The sequence below is a fragment of the Leucopleurus acutus genome, assembly GCF_964270905.1.
Source record: "Leucopleurus acutus genome assembly, chromosome: 15".
Lineage (NCBI taxonomy): Eukaryota > Metazoa > Chordata > Mammalia > Artiodactyla > Delphinidae > Leucopleurus > Leucopleurus acutus.
Window position 1 is genome coordinate 49,509,218 of NC_139157.1, and position 24,493 is coordinate 49,533,710.

The 24,493-nt window shown below is 38.2% G+C and overlaps 1 protein-coding gene and 1 pseudogene across 2 annotated transcripts in view; both read left to right on the plus strand.

Annotated features, from left to right (window-relative positions):
• Positions 1–24,493, plus strand: part of AK9 (adenylate kinase 9) — a 121,080-nt gene that overhangs the window by 8,331 nt on the left and 88,256 nt on the right. Inside the window, exons 3-10 of the mRNA XM_082856089.1 lie at positions 529–592; positions 2,163–2,215; positions 2,315–2,411; positions 6,891–7,003; positions 10,195–10,383; positions 12,653–12,781; positions 16,538–16,612; positions 21,264–21,362. Of these exons, the coding sequence (XP_082712215.1) occupies positions 529–592; positions 2,163–2,215; positions 2,315–2,411; positions 6,891–7,003; positions 10,195–10,383; positions 12,653–12,781; positions 16,538–16,612; positions 21,264–21,362 (819 nt within the window). The remainder of the gene's footprint in view (positions 1–528; positions 593–2,162; positions 2,216–2,314; positions 2,412–6,890; positions 7,004–10,194; positions 10,384–12,652; positions 12,782–16,537; positions 16,613–21,263; positions 21,363–24,493) is intronic.
• On the plus strand, positions 21,469–23,296 carry LOC309971997 (alpha-2-macroglobulin receptor-associated protein-like; annotated as a pseudogene). Its single transcript has 2 exons — positions 21,469–21,491; positions 22,092–23,296. The product of its transcript is annotated as an alpha-2-macroglobulin receptor-associated protein-like (transcript).

Here is a 24,493-nt window from a genome sequence, read left to right on the forward strand (position 1 = left end):
ATTTTAAAAGTCAACAGTGGAAGCAATCAGATGTAAGTGTTACTTCATTAAAGTGAACTTCTATCTTTAAACTATGATACTTTTCAAAGATGTCCATTAAGAAGGAATTTTTGCTCTTGAAAGTTACTAAATGGAAGTCTGTCAAGACATTCACAATTATAAACTTTAGGCAGGAAATAAAATGATGAATCTCAATATAATCAAAATGATTTGTACTCAAAATTACAAAATTTAACAATCGGAAGAGTGCAATACCTAGAATACCATTATGGTACAGCTTCCTGCTTTCAGGGCTGTTTTCTTAATTAAAAAAAAAAATCACTTCATAAAACGTGGCAAACGGGACAGTTAATAGAGGAAAATGAAGCTATAAATATCTAGGATCTATTCTTTATTTATTGTATGGAAAAAAATATTACTTGATAATATTATGTAATTATAGTAACCATCAATAGAATCTTTAAAAATATCTGTTTTATTGGCAAATAGCTATTCTATTGGGTTTTAAATAATATCTTTCTTTTTAAGGGGGTTGGTAAGACAACATTAGCCCAACAGATAACACAGGCATGGAAGTGTATTCGCCTAGAAGGTAAATTTTATCTTTTTTCCCAAATATTTTATTATGAAAACTTTCAAATATGCATTAAAATGTAAAGCATTGTACAGTGAACACCCATATGCCCATCTACTTACTATCTATTAGTCTATTATTAATATTTGCTATATTTGCTTTATCAGACATCACTATCAACACAGTGAACATTATCTTTAAAATAGCATCAAACATGTTTTGCCCTTCTGTTAGTCTTAGTTTTGGTCATAGAATTTAGGACGTTTATGAAACATCTTTGACTCCATTCTACTGCTTCCCATTCTCTAATTCTGTAATTTAGAACTATTGGGGATATGTGTGTTTTGGGTGTCTCCCTGTGAAATGTGAAAAGAGATGGAACTCTCACAGCTGCTCTTGGGGAGATTTTCTAGGACTTAATTATCTTTAATGATAAATTTTATTTTTTATTATTTATAATTTGCTTTGCATTCTTTGCAATATATATGACCGGGGTTGATGTCTTTGTATATAAATATTCTTTTAATCAATAAAACCATTTGTGCCTTAATAGAAAAATAAGCAAAAGAGTGAATCTGTAATTCATAAAAGTGGAAATAAAAATGGACAAATATAAGAAAAGAGTTTAACTTCACTGTTACTCAAAGAAATGCTAATTAAAATAATGCTGATCTATATTTGCCTAATAAATTGGCAGTGAATCTTTAAAGTTTCTACCATCATTGTTGGCAAGAATGTTATCAAATGAGCATTTCACATGCCATTAGTGATATTGTGATCTGGTACAACTTGGGGGAGAGGACAATTCTGCAACACGTAACACACACACACACACACACATACACACACACACACAAACTTTAAAATTTTCCCCTTTTTTATCAAAATAAAATTCACTTGTAGGAAATCTTAAAAAGTGCCAAACTTTCCATAGATTATTAGCAGCTAGGGACATAATCAGCTCCTGGGTCCTCCCCTAAGTTATACCCCTGTCATTTCTGTCCCAGGATATCTTCCATCATGGAATGAAATATCTCCTCTTAAAAAGGAACCAAGTTATTAGAATTTCAGCCTCAGGACCCCTTTTTGCTAGATAAATTTCAGTGTTCATCTATTTTTAACATTTCTTGATGCATATTTTCCTTTTATACAATCAATGTGCAAAATTAATGGGCTGTAGATGTAACTACATATGATTATAAAAGTATCTGGACTGGTAATACTACTGTATACTCTGTATGATACTTTGTAATTTCCAAATCACTGTCATATACAACCTCATTTCATCCTCATATTCCCTTGCATACTACACAGGGCACAAGCATGCAAGGTGCAAAGGTGTTTGGGAAGTTATCTTCCCCAAGATCCTTTAGCTAGTGAGTGTCAGAGACAAGTTTTCTGTGGAATACATTCTGCTACCTTATACTTTAGTTAGGCTTAAATGACATAATGTGTATAAATGTGCTTTGTAAACTCTAAAGTGACACAAATATTAATCTTTGTTACTAGTTAAAAAATACACAAATATGTTTCTTAACTTGGAAATTCTAATAACAATTTGTGCTAATATTTTGAATTCATATTTTAGCTTTACCAATTTTGGAAGAACAGATTGCCAGTGACACTGAATCAGGAGCTATGGTAAACAAATCTAACTTTCAAAATTGTTACAATTTCCTTAAAAGCTGTGTGTCACAGGTACATTATACAATCATGTACAATATCTGTGTTTGTTCTTAGTTGCAGTCGATGCTGATCAGTGGCCAAAGCATTCCAGATGAACTTGTCACAAAGCTAATGTTGGAGAAGCTCAACTCCCCAGAAGTCTCTCACTTTGGTATGCTTATTTTTATACAGCAGTGGCTATCAATGCAGCCTTAAAACTCGTGGTTTATCTGAGGCACAAGTAATTCCTGAAATTGCATTTTTTTTTTTTTTTGCCCTGGCATAGGAAAGGAATCCCAGAGTCCGAATTCAGTTGAGCAACTCCAATAGTTTTATTTGCTTGTTCACTTGTTTTTATTCTTCAGAATCTACATTTGTTTTCAAATTTTAAGTTTATATGATTCAATCTTCAAAAAGAATACAGGAATACAAATAAAGGAATACAAATAAAGTGCAGTACAATGAAAAAAAAATATATGTATATCATCTATGTCTATAGGTAGATCTATATATAGATTATGTACAGAATGAACTATATCTATTCATACATATATAGATATATATCCCGATATCATCTCCTTTATTTCATATAAATATGCTATCTATCCATTTATCTATCTACTGATCAGTAATAAAGAGGATGAACTTGGGAAAAACACCCAGAATGTGGGAAGTAAAATGAACAAAAAGGTAAAAAGGAAAATCACGGAATTCTGACATAGGTCAATAAATGACCTCAAAAAGTATAATGATTGAAACTGAAAATGCATATGTAAAGTTAGATAGGCAAATATCTTTTTGTTTATTCTTTACCTCACATTACCTCTTCAGAAAATTTAGAGTGACTTACATGGCAACAAAAAAATGGCATAAATTATAAGTATTGGCAAAAAGAGAAAGGAAAAAACATGAGAAAAATAAATCTACTCAGCTCTGCCATTTACAGTGTTCATAACCCTTTTAACTTCTTATTACAGAAAATTTCAAGCAAAAGTAGAGAATGATATAAAATCCCCCCATGTGTCAAAAACCCAGCTTCAACAATGACAACTGTTGTTTCATCTTATTTCATCTATGCCTCTGCATACATTCCCCCCAACCTACTTTATTTTGAAGCTAATCCATATCATATCAGTTCATCTGTAAATGTTTTAGTCTGTATCTCAGAAAGATAAGGACTCTTTTAAAACTTATCACATTACTATTATCATACCTAAAAAATTAATAATAAATCATCTACTAATCAGTCTATTGTCAAATTTCACTATATGCCTCATATTTTTTTTCTAGTTGGTGTTTGTTTGTTTGTTTGTTTGTTTGATTTTGGAAGCAGGATCCAACCAAACAGGTTTCACATATTGATACTTATCAGTATGTCACAAGTACCTTTTAATCTGTAAGTTGCCCCTACCTCTTTACATCATCTTGTGTTTTCTATGCTGAAAAAACTGGTTGTTTGTCTTTTAGAGTTTCCTACCTTCTGGAGTTTGCTGATTGCACCTCCTGCTGTCATTTAATGTATTCCTCTTTCCCCTAGACTTCCTGTGCACTGGTACTTATCCTGAGAGCTTGCAGAGGAGAGTGCTATAAATGATTTCTTTATTATAAATTTATTTATTTATTTTTGGCTGCATTAGGTCTTTGTTGCTGCGTGCGGGCTTTCTCTAGTTGCAGCGAGAGGGGGCTACTCTTCATTACGGTGCGCGGGCTTCTCGTTTCAGTGGCTTTTCTTGTTGCAGAGCACGGGTTCTAGGCACGTGGGCTTCAGTAGTTGTGGCTCGCGGGCTTAGTTGCTCCGTGGCATGTGGGATCTTCCCGGATCAGGGCTCGAACCCGTGTCCCCTGCGTTGGCAGGTGGATTCTTAACCACTGTGCCACCAGGGAAGTCCCTATAAATGATTTCTTGAGTCTGAGTTCCACATTATCAGCATGCAAGTGCATGGCCACGGTCTAGTCATGCACAACTGGGCTCGTTTAAAGCTACAGTGAAGGCAGGACCTTGAGCCCCTTCTGCCCAGCCTCCCCTCACCTGTCCTACAGCAGCCCCAAAGGAATTTCTTTGGAACCTAGCACTTTGCTAAACACAGTTTGAAACTCTCTGCTAAGCAAGGATTCTTTCTGATGTTTGGTCTTACCCAGCAGCCTGGTAGATGGTAGAAGCAATATTGGAAGTGAAGGGCTTTCAAAATAGAGATATTAACTTGGGTCAGGGGCTGGGTAAGGCTGGGTAATTGATGGCTCCAAGATCCCTAAAGACAGCTAATGTGCTGTCAGTAAAGTATTGCCAGATCCAATCTTAATATTTTTCTGTACCAGAGCCCTTTTATACTTGGAGGTTCTGTCACTATTTAGAAAAAAGTTACACAATCTACAGTTATAATCCCTTCACTCACAACCTGTCATGCTGTGTTGGCCTTGAGACAAAATCAGCTTCCATGCGCTGCATCCTCACCCAAGAGAAAATGGTAGAGTCAATTCCTGGGCACCCTGAGAAGCCCTTCTCTGCATCCTCCTTCTAGACTGCAGAAAAAATCATTTTCCTCCGTGACTGATGGACAGCCCTGGTCTGGGCAGTCCCTGCCCCAGGTATAGCACATTGTGGATGGTACTGTAAGTCACTGGTCACCAATATGGCCACTCATGCCAGGCTGGGCTGAGGTGAGATGACTATCAGGGCCGGCTGGATGCTAAGCTGCCCAATGTCCATGAATCTCTCAACACTTCGATCTAAAAGCAGTAGCATACCATCTTCAGTTCTGTGGCTATAGGGAATACCTCCTTCTTCTCACTGTGCCAGGAAGCGGGCGCAAATTGACGGTATGGGCCTGTTGGTTTCCCCTGGGCTGTGGTGTGAACAGTCTTTGAGTTTTCCCTTGGTGGGGGTGATGCAGGCTGGGCATTAGCCTGCTGAGTGCCTATTCTGCCTATGATAGTATACGCAGAGCCTTCCAGCAAGGAGTGGCATGGGGTCTACCATTCCTCTGTTTTCAGCATGGAGTGCAAGGGCTTGGTAATGGTGTCGAGGAGAAGTGGGACGGAGGGTGGAATCCTCACCTATGCTTCCATCTTCACAACATGTCTCTGGGATTAGAGAGGTTGACAGTGGGCTCAGCAGCTCTAAGAAGTATCCCCCTGAGATCTTCCCAGAATTGGATCCAGAGAACTAAGTTATTCCACTGTAAATCTTCAAAGGTGAGATAAACAAGCGACGTAACTGTCTCTGCCGCAACTCTTCCATAGACAGATTTCCAGGGTCTGGATATGATGATACTGGCCACCTCTCATTGGGTAGAGCCCCCAAATCCATTGCTCAGAACATTAAGGCAACCCAAATAATGGCCTATCAGGAGACAGTCAGACCCCATGGAAACAACCCACTCTTCTGCTGCCTCCACCAGGGAAGAGATCAAGTATGAAACTCATTCAAATATACATGTGCACCCAAGGTTTGGCATGCCTGCAAACAGTCACACTTGGAATGCCTGATAAGCTCTCAGGGCAGTGGCAGTGGTTGTAGTAATGGGCAGGGTGCTGGAGAGCACAGCAAACAGAGTGCCAAGCATCTTTCTGTCATCCACTTACAATAGACAAATGTGGGCAGTGCTGGCAGCAGAGGGAATGGGAGGAAGGTCTTGTGTAATCCCTTGTTTCTTAGAAGGGGAGGGCATGAACTCTGGGAACTGACTGGTCTCTGGAATTACCCAAGGTTGAATTCAATCTAGGGCTAAGTCATGCAGTCCCTTCACCACAGCACCCACAATTGCAATGTGTCAGACCAAGGGGTTAATGCTAGCCATCATGTCCCAGAGGAGACACTGGTCAGTCTTGACAGCCTCACTCCATTCAGTTTTTATAAAATGTCTGCCAAAAATCAAAGCTTAATAACCATAATTTGTCTGTCAGTTGTTCCTCCAAGAAAAAAATATTCTATAAAACAGCAGAAAAATTGTTCGAAGGACTTTAATTCCCAGCAACAGAGTTAAGAATTTATTAACAAGAGAAAGGTTTCTCAAGCAAGAGAGTGACATAATTAAAGAAATATATTAAGGAAACTAATATGATGATGGTATCCAGGATGAATTTCAATGAGAAGATATAGGTTTCTGGGTAGGGATGCAAGCCAATAAATGTACTAAGCCAAAATCATATTGATAATGTTGTTTCTTAAAATGTATGAGGGTTACATGGGTATTTTATTACTCTCTGTAACTTATATAAACATATACATATATATTCCATTGTATTATGAAATATTAATTCAAGAAATAAAAATAATATGCCATGCAACCCACTATAATATACCTTTACCATTCATCATATGAGCTTTCCTAACATGAGTTAAAGAATTATTGGCATGGAACTTCCTTCTCTAGGCACCTCATGTGCCTAAAATAAATTCATTTGGAATTTTTAAAGATGTCTCCTCCTAGCCCAATGGTTTTATTTATTGTCAGAAAAACATTATTCAGAGTTATAATTCATGTGGCAATAACCTTAACTATTAATTTTTAAATGTTGACAGATGATTTTAAGACCAGCATTAGTATTCATCAATAACTAAATGATATTTTTATAAAGTAATAATAATAAATTCATGCTCTCAGACATTGATAATATTATAAAACTTTTAAAATTATGTTTTACTCTACAGGCTATATTATCACTGAAATACCATCACTTTCACAGGATGCCATGACTATTTTCCAGCAAATAGAATTAATTAGAAATTTAAATTTGAAACCTGATATTATAATCAATATTAAGGTAAGAATATTAGTTGTGTTTCTAGTATGGTATATATAACCATTCTTTTTGATAGTTAAATTCAAGGAATGTTCTTAATTGTTTTAAGGAGTTAGGAAAATAATAATTTATGCGTCAGTTATAGGGTCTGAATCATACTTTGTCATACCTCTGTGCTTTTGCACCTGTAGCTCCATCCTCGGGAAACACCTCCTTGCCTCTTCACCAGGCTTCATCACAGTTATCCTTTGAACGCCAGTTCAGGCATCATCTCTGCAGAACTTTCCCCAACAACCAACCCCTCCGCACCAACACAAACATTAGCTAACTCTCATTCTCTCTCCCTCTCTCTCCCTCTCTCTCTCCCCCACAGCTGCTTCATCACAGGAAAGTTAAATACTTCTCTGATGACCATTCATGTTGCTCTTTTCTATCATATTACCTCACTGTGTTGTAATTGTCCATTTTCTTCTAGACTCTGCCTTACTTGGCGGCAGGAACCATGTCTCACTCCTGTAAACCTCAACTAGCACAATAAGTGGTACCTAATATGTTTGCCAGTTAAATAAAATGAAAGAATGAACAAATTATTGGATGTACGAATGTTAAAGAACACTGATGGGTTGGTCCTGTTCCCATTTCTCTCCTTTACCAGCTGTAGAACATGGTAAATCACATTTAGGAGCCTCAATTTCCTCTTCACAAAGATGATACAAAGATAGCTGCTTCATAGGGTTGTGGTAAGAATGCAGTGAGGTGAGGACCACTTGTTTATATGAACATGAATGATAACCATTTATAACAATACCCTGCCTGATTCCCCAAAGGGTTTGACAACTCAGAATAAATTAGATGGTCCTCAGCTCAGGTGCAGGGACTCAGTGGTGTGTTTGGGCTAGCTGTGAGAGACAGGTGGCATTCAGTGATGGGTGTTGGGGTCATCTGCAGCCCCAGCCCAATGTCATGGTTAGAGGCCAATCAAAATCCCTGTGTGACCTTCAGAATGTCACCCATGTGAACATATGTATAATGGAGAGAAAAAAAATCTCAAACAATTAACTGAAACCAAATATAAGGTCTAGGCCATGGAACACAGAGATTATATAGGAAATTAAGACTGGGTGGAATAAGAACACAGAGATATACAGGCCATAAGCCTCCAAATGCTCACTAAATTTGGGTCATAAATTTGGTTCTAAGTTTGATGAACCAAAGCAGAAGGGGAAATGTGACCAGTTATATAAAATCCGCATTGCCCATGAAAAGACAAGCCATTCCTCAGGAAAAACAAAATGAGAGATATATCTTACATGGGTCTCAACATAAGGATTGTTAACGTAGAGAATGAAGTCCTTAACCCCATTGATATTGTGTGATGGTGGGTGTCCATGGCAGTTTCCACAGGTAGCTGGGGCATAATCAGAGGACCTCATGGGAGATAGAACTTTAGTACAGCACACACTTCTCTGATGGTTTGGCCTTATTTGGGAATAGAGTCTGGGATTTCTAGACCAGAAGTTTTTAGCCTGGGATCCATGAATCCTTAAGCATCCATGAACGTTCTGAAACTATATGCAAATTTTATGTGCATGGCCATTTTTCTGAAGCAAAAGCCTATGGCTTTCATCATATTCTAAAGAGGTCTGTATACTAAAGAAACAAACAAACAGAAAAAGTGCATTAAGGGCCAGTGATCTGCTACAGCAGTGGTTCTCAGAATTTGGTCCGAGAGCCAACTGCATTAGCAGCACTCAAGAAGCTTGTTGGAAATGCAGATTCTCAGGGAGCACCCCAGAACTACAGAAACTGTTGGGGTAGCATCCAGCTGTCTGTGGTGAGAAGCCCTCCAGTACACATGGATGCTGCTGAAGTTTGAGGATCACTGCTCCCAGGCATACCTTCAGATTCACCCTAAGATTAATAAATCACTTCCTATAAGTGAAAACAGGAGACAATAGTCTTTGTCAAGGACCCAAAATGTGGGTATTCTGCGTTGCCAAATGAGGGCAAATATACATGTGTTTTTTTAAATTACCAGAATGGGTTGAGATCTTTTTTTGTGAAAAAACTAGAAACCCTAAATAAAAGTCTTGCCTCAGTAAATACCCATCCCATCTCCATATAGAAGTAGTCTGAAGAAATCAGAAAATGAGCACGAAAAGTTCTAAAGTTTCTTGCTTCCTTTGTTTCTCAAAAGTGTGATGCATGAACTGTTGGCATCAGAATCACTGACAATGTTTGCTAAAATGTCTGAGCCTCACTCTAGACTTAATAAATCACAGGGGAAGCAGAAATCTTTTTTTTACGGTCTTCTGTATACAGTTACACTCTAATGTTTGAGAACCACTACTATAGAATGTCATCCAGAGTTTATCGTGAAAAATATTCAGAGCAGGATTTACAGCTCAAAACCTTAGTTTATCATTAATAATGTGTCACAGAGCGTGGGCTACAGATCAGAAGGCCTGGTCCCAAGTTGTAGTTTCCCCTCATGACATTGTGACCTTACCCTGACAGAGCAGTCCTTCTCTGATCAGCAAAATGGCTTTAATCATATTGTATTATTTCTCTTACAGGGTTAGTTTAAGAATTGAGTAAAATATTACACACGTGGAAGCACTTGAAATGAGAAAATTACTCATAGACTTTGGTTTTGTCCTGTTTTACTATCCAGATTCAGTTTTCTCATTTACAAAATGAAAAGGTTAGACTAAACTAGATGACCTTTCAGGTCCCATTCATTGATGCTATTTTATGAACTACTTCATCCATAAAGCTGTAAATGATAGTAAATACTATAAATACAAGATATATTTTTTTTGTCATAAGATTGTGGCTATTCCCCCATTTTCATCCATTCTCAGCTTTTTCAAACTAATCTGACAGAATCCTCCTGTGTACCTTTGCTGACTAAATTGATTTTCTATTCTATTTCTCTGGCTCTTTCTACTGTTATTCTAACCCTCTTTTTTTATTTTAATCTTAAAGCTTCTGATACTTTCTCACATGTGTTACTTTTGGGTAAAGAAAAGTGTTGTCATAGCCTTGTGCCTCTCTTGGTATATGATAAACTCTGATTCAAAATGCCATTTACAGTATTGAATTTGCTCAGGGTTTTGAGGAATTTGGGAGTTTAGATACTGCATAATATGTGAATAGGAAGTAAAGGCATATTCAAAATGTTTTATGTAATTACTAATGTTGTTCCTTAGTGTCCTGACTATGATTTATGCCAAAGAATTTCGGGGCAAAGGCAGCACAGTAGTACAGGATACATATTCACAAGAGATCAGTGGGATCCTGAAGCTATTGAGAGTCGTAGGAGAAAGAAGGAAGAAGCCCAAAAGGAAGGAAAAGGAGAAGAGGAAAGGGAAGAGGAAGAAGAGCAAGAAGAAGAAGAGGTAATATCCCCATACCAGATACTACACTTTTAAACTGCTATCATTAAATTAAATGATAGTATAAATAATTAAAAAATAGCAGCTACTAGAGAAAATTACACTTTCTTTAAGTTTTCATTTAGTCTTGAGGAAATAGCAAAAATATTTCATGTTTTCAAGAACCATTAGATCATAATGTAGAGGTCATCAAGTTTAAGATCATCCTTCTTGTCAGTATGGAAGTCCCTCCATATCCTGACAGCTAATCTGCTTCATTTCATAGCAACAGAGAGTTACTGGTCACCTACTATGTGTCAAGCACTATGTAAGCTAGAGTGAGGAGTTAGAGCCATATAAGACAAGTGTAATATGGAGAAGAAGGTAGCCCAGTCAGAATCCAATTTATGAAGTTAGTATAACCCCGATTTCAAACTCTGACAAAGAGAGCACATGAAAAGAAAGCTATAGCCCAATTTCACATATAATGTTGATACAACAATCCTAAATTCAGTACTAGTAAGCATAATGCAATAGGGCCTCAAAAGAATCTTCTACCATGACTTAATGAGGAAAATTGATATAAAGAAATCTGTTAATAGGTGACAGGTTGGATTTAGCCTACTGGGGTGGGACAGGTCATAGTTTGCCAGTCCTTGCCCTACTGAAATATACCTGTGATTTCTATTATAAATTTATTTATTTATAATGTTTAATAATTTAAAATAATTTCTATAATTTCTAAATTATTATGAATAAATACTATTTCTATTAGGGCCTAGACTGTGTGAAGTCAGATGTTAATTTGTAGATGGCTACATCGCAAATCATTTGTCTAGTGGAAAAGATAAGCCCCAAAGGCTACAGTTTTATTGCCCTGTAGGATATTAAGCAGGATATCAAACTTTGCACTCTGATTTCAGTTATTATAGATACTTCAGCTTTGTCGTCCTGCTGGTTCCCTCACTAATAGGTTAAATGAATTTTTGACATTCGTTCTTTCACTTAAGAGTAGATCTTAAGAGTTCTCATCACAAGAAAAAAATTGTAACTATGTATGATGATGGAGGTTAACTAGACTTATTGTGATCATCTCACAATACGTACAAATGCAGCTGACCCTGGAACAACTCCAGGGTTGGGGCACTGACCCTGCATGCAGTTAAAAATCCAAGTTAACTTTACAATCCAACCTCCGTATCCGCAGTTCTACATCCTAACAACCGCAGATCATGTAGTAGTATGGTATTTACTATTGAAAAATATCCTCCTATAAGTGGACCCATGCAGTTCAAATTCACGTTGCCCAAAGATCAACTGTATTGAATCATTATATTGTACACCTGAAACTAATGTAATGTTATATGTCAATTACATCTCAATTTTTAAAAACTGTTATTTTAAAAATATAAAATAATCTTCCCTGTGCAAATAAGGCATTAGATAAAAGTCAGCATCTATATACCAGATTTTTTAAAAAGGTAAACCTCACAGCAAATAGGAAAAAAAGTGTGTCATTTTAGCCTGAATAAAGCATACCATTGTAATTAAGATAACAAATATGATAATAAGATAATAAATATGATATTGAATGCCTACCAGGCCTTGGGCTGAGAACTTTTACACATACTATTTCCTCTGCCTTGAAATAGTCTTTCCCCAGAAATCTGTGTGGCTCTACTCAAATGTCATTTCTTCAGAGAACCCTTTCATGACCACCTTCTCCCATCACTCTCCATCCCCTCTCCCCTGCATCATCTTTCTTCTTAGCTCTTACCACCACAGCCTAACCTGTGAGGTATTTGTTTGTCTACTTACTTATACTCTGTCTTCCTCAATTGGGACATGTACTCTCTGAGCCCCAGGGCTCAGTTCTGTTCTGTTCCCCAGTTTTGTTCTCTGTCATCTCTCAAGCTCCTCGAACAGTGTCTGGCACAGAGTAGGCACTTAAGCTTTATTAAATGAATGAATCAATGAATGAATGAGCTACAAGCTCAGGTATTCATAAAAAATCTAATTTCTTTGTCTCTAAAAATATGATGTTATTCCTTTACTCTTCCCTACTTATTGGGGAGCAAAAAGAAATTAGTAAGTATCCAAGTGAATTTAAAGCTTTATTCCATCTGATTAAGGAACTTCAGGGGTGTTCTATGTCTCTAAAATAAAAATCCTGTTTCTAATCTGCCCTTCTCCCTTCTTCTCATCCCAAAAGGGCATCTAGGTATAAGGAGGGAGGGATATGACTTGTAAATAAAGTAACGACTAACATATATTTAACATCTTTTCCATTTAGGCATTTATTGCTGAAATGCAGATGGTGGCTGAAATTCTTCAACATCTAGTTCAGAGGCCTGAGGATTATTTGGAAAATATCGAACACATTGTTAAATTTTATAAGGAAATAATTCTTCACCCTTTAGAAGTAAGAACAAGATATATTGCTGAAAATGGGAATGTTGAGATCTGTGTTTTAACCCTGAAATAACTTTCACGTTTCTTCACTTCATGTATTATCTACCTGATTCTCCTCCTCTTGAGCTTGGTAAAATGCTATCAGAATAAGATTGCATTCCAAAAGCTGTTTCACAGAACAATATTATTTTACTCTTACGAAGCAGGAATGTTGCTGAAAATTGCATTTTTCAAAAGTCATTAGGGGAATTTATTTATGGTTGTAGGCTGGAAAGTCCATGTCAAGAGATTGTTTTGTGAAAGCATTTATGGGTTTATCAAAACAAATGTACACTTGAGGTGTATCTTTTATTCTAAAAGGAATTGTTAATTTAGTTAAATTGCAGTCTAAAGAAGAGCTATCCCAGACTGGTTTCTCTGTTTATCCCATTCAAAGATGATTATTTGTAAACATGATAAGGCCATTATATATTATAATAGGAAATTTTTAATTAAAATAATTAGCATTTTAAAAGTATGATTACTGAAATTATGATTATTGAAAAGCATATTTTTATGGTTAAAAATCCAGGGCAGACTCTGTCCAATTTATGTTGGAGATTTATTCAACAAACATTTATTATCTGGTATTTGGCCAGATACCATGCTAAGCAATGGAAATACAAAGAAAATAGAAAACAGTCCTCAAATTACCTCTTCCCATCTGATAGAGGAACTAAAAGAATTTGTTTCATGCTGTTTTATAATGTTTATATATCTTTAGAGACAAATGAATGGATCATTTTCATCACCATTGCGCACCCCGCCCCCGCCAAAAAATGAGAACCAAACTGGTTCTTTTTTTATTGAAATACAGTTGATTTACAATATTGTGTTAGTTTCAGGTGTACAGCATAATGATTCAGTGCTTTTGTTTTCTTATGTATGACTTTGATTCCTCCCTTCTTCTTCTTCCATTCCCGGCCTTTAAACATAGCTTCTTAAGTGTAATTTACATGTCTATCTATAATATTCTTTCTCCTTCAACAAAAATATTCTACATATTCCTTAAGTGGCTGGCATTGGGTATCAAATAAAGCATAATTAATATCAGATTCTGAAGATTAGAAAACTATATTCATGGGCAGGAGGTTGGATAGGGACCAAGTCTCACATCCTAGCATCACCAATGCCCAGGGCAGTGCCCAAATTCTGGCGAGTGGTAAATGCTTAACAGATGGTCAGCTGAACAAGTGATGAGATCACGAAGGAAAAAGAATAACAGCTTCCGTTTCATTACATGTAAAGCTTCTGGAAATAAATTTTTAAAAAACACCTCACTCAAATAAAAAGACAACAAACTTGAAAAATATCCACATCAACTATGATAAAAGATTTAAAGCTTTGATATAGTAAAAGGTCATAGACTCACAGACATAGAGAACAGACAGGGTTAACAAAGTGGAGGGAGGGTGGGGGGGGAGGGATGGAGTGGGAGTTTGGGGTTAGCAGATGCAGACCAGTGTATATAGAATGGATAAATAACAAGGTCCTACTATATAGCACAGGGAACTATATCCAATATCCTGTGATAAACCACAATGGAAAAGAATATTAAAAATAGAATGTATATATATGTATACTGAATCACTTTGCTGTACAGCAGAAATTAACACATTGTAAATCAACTATTCTTCAATTTTTTAAATGTGAAAAAAAAGGTCATAGAAATGATTTTTCTAAAACCTGTAAGGTCTTACCCTCCCGATGATAAATGGGCAAGAAATACGAGCAGACAATTCACAAAAATGAAAGACAAAAGAGTAACAGGACTGTAGAAAAATGTTCAGCTTCACTGATAATAAAGAAAGGCTAATCTAAATTAAGAGATATTTCCATGATCAAATTTTAAAAGATGAACAAGGAATAAGAATTACTAATTCTAGCAAGTATATATGGTAAAGCACACACTCTCATACCCTGCTGAAAGGAATAGAAATTAGTATGGTGGTTTTTAGACAGCTCGTCTGAAAAAAGCCCAGAAGTGGAAAAATTCTAAGCCCTACAGCAAAGCATAGATAAGAATCGATTGCCCTGGTGCCAGCAGTGCAAGAATTTCAAAGCCAAGAACCTAGACGTTAGGCCTAGGTGATGCTTGCTGAATAGTATATAGCTTGCCTTGTAAGGTAATTCCAAGGTGCTGGTGTGTGTGGAGGGAGGTGGGAGAGCCTTCAAAGGTAGGAGCCTTCAATTCCAGTCTCCTCTGACCTGGCTGAGATGTCAATTCACTTGGAAGGCCAATACCACCAAAATTCAGTGTTCCTTCAAAAGACATGAGGAAAGCAAGTGGGAGCAAAGTAACCTGCATCATTTTCTGGCTTATATCCTACTTCAGGAGTAATCCAAGGCTAAGTCCTCATTCTCGCCTGTCTTCGAATCCCACCTTGACTCCCGGTCAGACCTGGTATAGGATCTTTAGCCTTAGGATTGTTCCTACCCTTAGACTTAGTAAGTCCATTCTTAAGAATCTAGCTTAAGGAAAGTATATGAAATGCAGAAAAGCATAATGTACTTCCTTGTTCAGAGCATGGTTATTTATGGTTAAATAAATAATGCAGACATAATGTGCCTTCTGTCTAGAAGAAAAGAAATACTTAGAACCTGACCTTGCGCAGTATTATGAAAGACAAAATGTACTGGACATTTAAGGAGATGATTTTGTTCAGACCATTGCAACAGGGAGAATGTTCATTAAGGAGGACTTTCTCAAAGAAAAGTAAGGGGGCTGGGGTTTTATGGAGGCAGGTAAACAAGGGAGCCACCGTCAGGTCCTATGGGAATCATGAAAAAAGATGGAGATGGATCTTATCCGAGTCTTTGAGGAAAGGTGGAGGTGGGTCTTATCTCCCCACCATCCCTACTTTCTGGGAACACAAGACTCAGATACAGTTCAACATTGCCAATGTCAAAAAATAAAATCCCTTGGATTTTAGATTTTAATGGTAAAAAAAATAGTGGAAGAAAATTTATAAGAATATTAATATATCCTTGAGATAGAGAAAATCTAATTTAAGCAAGGAAGGAAATCCAGAAACAATGAGAACAGATTTCATCATAAAAATATTTTATATTGCAAAAGATACCATAAACAAAGTCAAAAGATAAATCATAGCAAGGCAAAACATTTACAAACCATATGGCAGATAAGGGCTAAAGATTCTCCATGAATGTTAAGCATAAGAAAGTCTAACGGAAAATTGCACAGAGGTTATGGTTTGGCAGTTTACAGAGATGGATATCTGGATACTGAACATCACCCACAGCCAGGAGAATAAAAAGTGAAATGAACCAACCCCATTCTTCAGCTAGCAGTTTGGTAGAAATTATTCTATTATTCTATTATTCTATTATTATTATTCTATTATTATTCTATTATAATGAACCAACCCCATTCTTCAGCTAGCAGTTTGGTAGAAATTATTCTATTATTATTATTCTATTATTCTATTATTCTATGAATACATACAGAGAGATAGATGCCCCAAAACACTTCTGTTGGGAAAGACTCTAAGACTTCACTGTAGAGAAAAATGGAAAAAACAGAAAGAGTAAAATTCATGGTAAGAAGACTAGTTTAGGCTTTTGTAAAAGCTCTCCTGAAAATAACATCTATTATGTCAAGTATAAAGCAAATAATTTAGCTTTAAATATTTCTTCATGGTATATTAAGATTCTGATCTTTTGCCAATGATCTTGAATGATGAGGCTTGTGTTCGATCATCTGCAGGAAGTAATGGCTGAACACGATTCCCAGTATCTCATTGAGCTAGACGGAAATAAGCCCCCAGAGGAGCTCTTCACGGTAAGTGCAATGCTCAGTAAGAATATGCCACAGTTTGGAAAATCAAAAAAGTATCAACTGGATTATACTTATTTTAATAAATATCATTAATAGATTTACTTTTTAAATACCATTTATTTTTGAAAAATTCATCTTGACACTTAAAATTTTGATGTGGTATTTATTCATCTGTCCATATTTAAATCAAAACCGCATTTGAATTTAAAATCTCTGTGTGACCAAAAGTGCCTCAAAGAAAAGGAAAAGCAGATAACAGCCAATAGACACAGGACACGATGCTTAACATGAGCCATAGGGAAATGCAAACCAAAGCCATAATGAGATACCACTTCAAATCCACTAAGATGGCTAAAATTAAAAACAGAAACCAAAACAGACAATAAATAACAAGTGTTGGTGAGGATGTAGAAAAATTGGAACACCCGTACATAGTTGGTAGGGTTGTAAATGATGTGGCCACTTTGGAAAACAGTTTGGCAGTTCCTCAAAAGGTTAAACATGGAGTTACCACGTGACTCAGCAATTCGTGTCCTAGGTATATACCCAAAAGAATTGAAAATAGGTGTTCAAATGAAAATTTGTGCATGAATATTCATAGCAGCACTATTCACAATAGCTAAAAGGTAGAAACAACACAAATGTCCGTTAACTGATGAATGGATAAATAAAATGTGGTATACTCATACGATGGAATATTATTCAGCAATAAAAAGGAATGACGTATTGACACATGTTATAACATGGATGAATCTTGAACACAGGCTAAGTAAAGAAAAGTTACAAAAGATCACATATCATATGATTCCATTTACATGAAATGTCCAAAATAGGCAAATCTACAAAGACAAAAAATGGATAAGTGGTTCCTTAGTGGCAGGGGGTGGGGGGCATGGGTTTACCACTGTGGGAGATCCCAGGATAAATGGGGAGTGACTACTCATGGGTATAGGGTATATTTTGGGGGTGATGAAAATGTCCTAGGATTAATTGTGGTGATGGTTGCACAATTCTGAATATTCTAAAAACCATTTAATTGTACGCTTTAAATGGATGAATTATACGGTATATGAATTATATCTCAATAAAGCTTTTTTTAAACAGAATATATGCATATTTGAAAATACAATATTATTTTCACTATTAAACAAATGACAATGAGGGGAAATAGTTTCCATGCTTATTATAAACAAATGCTGAGTATCTTTTGTAAATATTTTAAAACTTCTGATATTTCAATAGGAAAAAAGCAAATATCTCGATAGAAAAAACAGGCAAAGGGCATACGCAGGTAATTTAGCAAGAAATGTCTAATAATATATTTTTTTATACTTCTATAATCATATTATTAGTCAAAGAAATGCAAACAGCACAAAGAATAAAAAGCAGCATTTTCTTAGCAGATTTAACAAATTTATCCAATATCCAGGATTGTGGGGAGGGTTTGTGAAATGCTCTTGTACCCTTTCAGTAGGAGCATACAGGGCACAATCTTCCTGGAAAATAATACGGCATATATGTATCCAAAAGATTTTTTTTTTTTTTTTTTGCGGTATGCGGGCCTCTCACTGTTGTGGCCTCTCCCGCTGCGGAGCACAGGCTCCGGACGCACAGGCTCAGCGGCCATGGCTCACGGGCCCAGCCGCTCCGCGGCATGTGGGATCTTCCCGGACCGGGGCACGAAACCGTGTCCCCTGCATTGGCAGGAGGACTCTCAACCACTGTGCCACCAGGGAAGCCCCAAAAGATTTTTTTTAAATGTCTATCATCTGTCCAAAGAGGCCCAATTTCTAGTAATTTATTCTAAGGAAATACATGGAGATATACAGAAAGATTTTTGTTCAAGATGTTTATGATCAGAAAAAAAGCAAAAAATGTTTGGGAAAGGGTTTTTTTTAAATGTGTGAATTTGAAAGACTAATGCATGATTTTTGGCAAAAACATAATAGTAATTCTTCTGTTTATGGTAACCATACTAAATACATCATTTAAATATATTTCATGTGATAACTTCCCACTTAGAATGTAAGGAAGAGAAGGTACTTTTTTTTTTCCCCAAAATGTAAATATCTTCATTCTTTTTTTTTTAAACTGAGGTATAATTAACATACAACATTATATTAGTTTCAGGTATACAACATAATGGTTCGATATTTGTAGATACTGTGAAATGATCACCACAATAAGTCTAGCTAACATCTGACACCATACATAAAGAATTTTTTTTCTTATGATGAGAACTTTTTAGATGTATTCTCTTAGAAACTTTCAAATAGGCAATATAGTACTATCAACTATAATCACCATGCTGTACACTACATCCCCAGGGCTTATTTATTTTATAACTGAAAGTTTATACTTTTGAATTCCTTCAACCATTTTGTCTACCTCCCATCCTCCACCCCCCACCTCTGGCAGCCACCAATCTGCTTTCTGTATCTATAAGCTTGTGCCTTTTTTTAAAAATATCTGCATTCTGATTTAAAAGTTATACACACTCATGGTTTTAAAATAACCAGAAAACACAAAAGTACAAAATACAAAAATGATACAAAATAATATGCATCATAAAAATTACAAAATACAAAAATATACATTACATAAAAAAATAAAAGCAAAAAATATACAGTCCAATACAAAATAATATATTACCTTCTTCTTAAACACCTAATAGGTGTGCAGCATTATGATAAGCTCTAGGGATACAGATGGGAAGGGGTCAGAGAAGTCCCTCCCCTCACACAGTATCCAAAAGGACAGGACCTAATCTCATGAGGAAGGCCATGTGTCTGTAATTATTTCTAAATTGAAACTCTAAGGATGAGTAAGAATTAGACCGTGAGGGCTGGTGAGGGGAGGAAGGTGGGACAGTGTTCCAGGCTGAGGGAAGGGTCTGTGTGAAGCCCCAGAGGCAAAAAAGAGCCTAGTGAGTTCTAGGAAATGAATGAAGGACTGGAAGATGGAGGAGTTTTTAGGGGGATGGAGTAGGAGTGGAGTAGTGCCAAAACTTTAGGAATAAGCAGGGGTTGCAGCAAGAAAGGCCTCATAAGCCATGTTGAAGAGTTTAGACCTCATCATGAGAGAGTGGGCTGCCAGTGAAAGGTTTTAAGCCAGAGAGTAAAATGCTTCTACTTCCATTTAAGAAAGATCACTCAGACTGCAATGCAAAGGAAAAACTGAGGAGAAGCAGGTTGGTGGGAGGAAGACTAGTTCTGACTTTTGCAGCACATCAGATAAGAGATGGTGGTCTAACCTAGGGTAGTGACTGTGGGAATGGACAGAAGACAGACCTGGGAGCTACTTAATGTAGGAGGACAGGGAGAGAGAAAAGTCAGAAGCAATGCCCAGATTTTTAGTTTGATATGGCTGGTGGTGCAACCAAATTAGGGAGAAGCTCCTCACTTAGAATATGCTCTTGCCAAGATCATTCGTGATCTCCTGATCAAAGCCAGTGGTGACTATTTGGTCTTCATCTAATTCACCTAGAAGCAATATTTGACCCAGCTCATCACTTCTTCCTTCCTGCTCCTTTCTTCCCTTGTCTTCTGGAACCCCACACTACTATACCTCATTCTACCTCTAACACTCTACATCTCTAACCTCTAGAGTTGGAGGATCCCAGAACTCATTCCTTGAGCACTCTTCTCTGTCTACCCTCATTTCTTAGGAGACTTCATCCAACCCAATGGCTTTAAATACCTTCTAAATGCTGGCAACTCTTAAATTCAAATTACTATACCAGACCTTTCCCCTGAATTTCACACTTGTATAATCAACTGCTACTAACTATATCCAATATATCCAATTGGAAGTATAATTGTCATCTCAGATTAAATGTGCAAGATAAAAGTCCTGATCCGCCATCACCACCACCCTGCCCCAAATACACTCCTCCCACAGTTTTCCCCTCTCAGTATATGACACATCCATCCTTCCAGCTGCTCCTCTCTTTTTCTCATATCCCACATCCAACCCATCAGCATATACAGCAGGCCTCTTCTTCAAAATATATCCAGAATTTGACTACTTTTTACAACCTGGGACACACTTTCCTCAAGGTAAAGGGCAGAAGTTCCAACAGGCCTGGTTGAAACTTGCCAAGCCTAGAGGCCCCGGCCAGCAATGGCACCCTGGCACTTCTGCCCACATTCTATTGGCCAGAACAAGTTACATGGAGAAGCTCAATACCAATGAGATAAGGATTCTCACATAAATTAGGGAATTAACAAGGGAAGGGCATGAATATTTGGGGACCAAAGGGTAGACTCTCATGGGTTGAACTGTGTCCCCAAAAATATATGTTGAGGAGCTAACCTTCAATACCTGTAAGTGTGACCTCATTTGGACATAGGATCTTTTCAGATGTAATCAAGTTAAGGTGAGGCCATAGTGAATTAGGATTGGTCCTAATCCAATATGGCTGGCATCCTTATAAGAGAAGAGACGCATGAACACAGGGAGAAAATGGCTATGTCACAACAGAGGCAGAGATTGGAGGGATGCATCTACAAGCCAAGCAACACCAAACATTGCCGGCAAACTACCAGAAGCTAGGAAGAACAAGGAAGTATTCTACACATGAGCTCATGACTTTTTCAGGATATTTGAGATGTTCAAATGCCAATGTATTAAAAGACTTGTTCTTTAAATTTAGACAGTTATGGATCGACTTAAATATCTGAACCTAAAAAGAGCAGCTGTTTTAACCAAACTTCAGAGTGCAGAGGAAGAAATTAATGACACGATGGAAAATGTAAGTTATTTTTAACTGTTTGAAAGTCTACCCTTTCACTATATGTTGTGACCTTAATTTGTATCCTTTCAAGGTTTAAAAGGCTCTCAGGATACCTTTTATAAAAATGGATTTGATATTTGGGAAGCTGTAATATTGGCACAATATTCTTGTAGACACTAAACACAACAAAAGTTTTGAAACAAAGAAAGACAATAAAATCAGAACAATCAACCACAGGAATAATAAGAAATAAACCCAAGTTCAGTTTCAAAATTTTGCAGCACCAAAGAAAGCAAAGACCTAAAAGCCCTCAACTCTATACTCATTCATTTCCCCAATCATTCAACCAATTTTAAAAATAACTACTGTGTTCCTGGCCCTGATGTATTGTGGATGTGATGGTGATCAAATTATAATTGCCAAGTCCTAAAAGGGCTACCAGGACTTTTAAGTGGAGGATATGATCTATTCTGGGAAGTTTAGATTCACCTATAAAAATAGAAATAAAAAAACTAATACCAGAATCATAGATATTATAATTCAAATAAATTGTGGAAATAAATTTAAGGAAAGAGGTCATTTTGTTATCCTGTACTGTGTAATCCCTAGATCTTAATGGCTGAATATAGCTGGAATATGTAACACGAACTGGTGCTGAAGAGGAGGAAAGGTGGGCCTGATGCACACAGAAACTCTGTACTGAGTCACTTCTAGGTCATAACTGAAGGGAAAATTTAAAGTATTCAGAAAACCTGGGGGCTTTTCCGACCCGCAATTGCCGGGGTCTCGGCTTCCAGAGGAGGAAGACGGCATCGCGGAAGGTCCGAGCTGGGCTGCGCGAGCTCCGGCAACTACTGCCGCCGCCGCCGCCGCCGCCGCCGCCGCCGCCGCCGCCGCCGCCGCCGCCGCCGCCGCCGCCGCCTCCCGGGCCTGGCGGGCCGCCGGCGACAGCGGCAAGTTCTCGCGGGATAAGAATGAGCCCGCGCAGCCCTCGGAGCGCGAGCCCGGATCGGGGGTAGTTCCGCCAGGAGAAGCAGAATCAGCTGTGGGGGAAGGCCCAGCGGCTTAATCTTTCTCCTGTGAAATTGTGCGAGCTCCATGCTGATCAAGATACAAGCTTGAGCTTCAAGATACATACGCGAAAGGGACGAATTCAAGAGGAAGAGATTGAAGGCTGAAGGCTTAGATGAAGATGGAGAGAAAGAAGCAAAACTTAGCGGCAGCCTCACCGTTATCCTGGCCAAGTTTGGTCGGGACGGGAGAAACGACGCCCAGGCCGGCCGTGAGCAGCAACGTCCTCAGCCCCGGCACCGAGGACCACAGCCTGGAGGACCCCCGGCTGGAGAAGCAGTGGCACAAGCGAAGACCTTCGGGAGGTTTTTCAATGAAGAACTGGACCAGTCGTGGTGGGAGTTTCAGCATCACAGGGAGAAGGTCCAGGAGAATAAGGACCTTCAGGAGACCCTGAGCAGGACAGAAGAAATTAAGGAAAACGTCGTCAGTCCCGCCGACATGACCCACAGCCAGGAGAACGTGCTGCAGAGCAGACATGCCGAGTGAAGGACAGACTGCGGGACATAAGCCAGGACTTCGACCACCTGCAGAAAGTCGGCCACCGGGGCTGCGGCGCCAAGGCAGAGTTCGACGAGCCCCAGGTGATGGATCTGTGGGACCCGGCCAAGTCAGCCAACTTCACAGAGAAGGAACTGGAATCCTTTTGGTAAGAGTTCAAGCACTTTGACACCAAAATCGAAAAGCATAACCACTATCAGAAGCAACTGGAAATTTCTCATCACGAACAAGCACGTGGTTGGCCACCGGGAGCGCAGCAGGCACGGAACAGAGAGATACGCCTTGTTGGAGGAGAAGACCAAGGAGCTAGGCTACAAGGTAAAGAAATATTGACAAGATCTGTCCAGTGGGTCTCCAGGGCTCACCACAATGAGCTCTGAGGGCCTAGGGAGCTACACACAAAAGTGTGTAGCTGCGGCTGCTACATACTTCTGCTTTCTAGTTGAGAAAAGCGTATAGCTGCGGCTGCTTAGCTGTCAGCTCCTCTGGTCTCTTCTCCCAGTCTCCGTGTCCTCGTGAGTTCATTTCTTTTTTCATTCCTCTGCTGTCATTTTTGCAAGGTTTTAGGAAAAAAGCAAACACAAATGCATGTGTTCAGTCTGCCTTTAACCAGAGACAGTCATGATCATTTTTACGGCTGTGATATCAAACTCATTTGAAAGCTCATCTTTTCATCGCCCCTCAGCCCCCGCTAGATATGTAGCCTCGGGGGCTCAAAGTTGAGAGAGGAGCATGGTCTGCTATTCACACACTTTCTTCAAGTTTGGACAGGAAATAGGGATGATAAGGAAAAAGTGCCTGCTTCCTGACTTAACTGGGTACATTTCAGTCCCTAGCTCATTGTCTGTGGACTCATGGAGAAGGGTGGTAGCCAAATGTGCCCCACCGACAAGGTTCTCAGTGTCATTCAGCTCCCCTAAGCATTGACAGTTTCCTTCCCATCTAGCTTCTTCCAGCCTTCAGGTGGGGACATCCATGCAACATCCTCTCAACCAGCATGCCTCTTTGCTCTCTTATACTGCAGCAGTGCAGGCAAGACCAGAGCTTCCATTCTCATCTGTCCTCCACAGTCAGCTCTGGAACCAGCAATACATGTGAGATCCACATCTGAAGGTGGGAGGGAGCCAGCCTGGACCTGTCCCCCTTGCAGTTGCCTACCATGTCGTTTCCCTCCAGTTCTCTTGTCCCTGCCAAGGTAGCGCTAGGACAGTGACCCTCTCAGCAGTCTGCAGTCGGTAGAGAAGTGGTTCTTAGCTACTCTGCAGGTGACGAATGGAGAATTGCTGAGGGAGACTTTACATTTAAGAAGAATGAAACAGCTAAGTCAATGCAAATCTGCATGTAACATCTTCCTATTTTAAAACTTATGTAAATTAGCTAAGATTCTGGTATGTTTTCAAACCTTTTCAATAAGAATTTTTCAGAATCTGTTTCCTGAAACAGATAATAGAAAATGCTCTATCCACCTTATGCTCATTCTACCCTACAAGAGAAAATGCTCAGTAAAATTTAAACAAGGTCTTAAAACAGAAATGAAAACTATTTGTCTTACTAAATTTTGGACAAGTACAGAATGG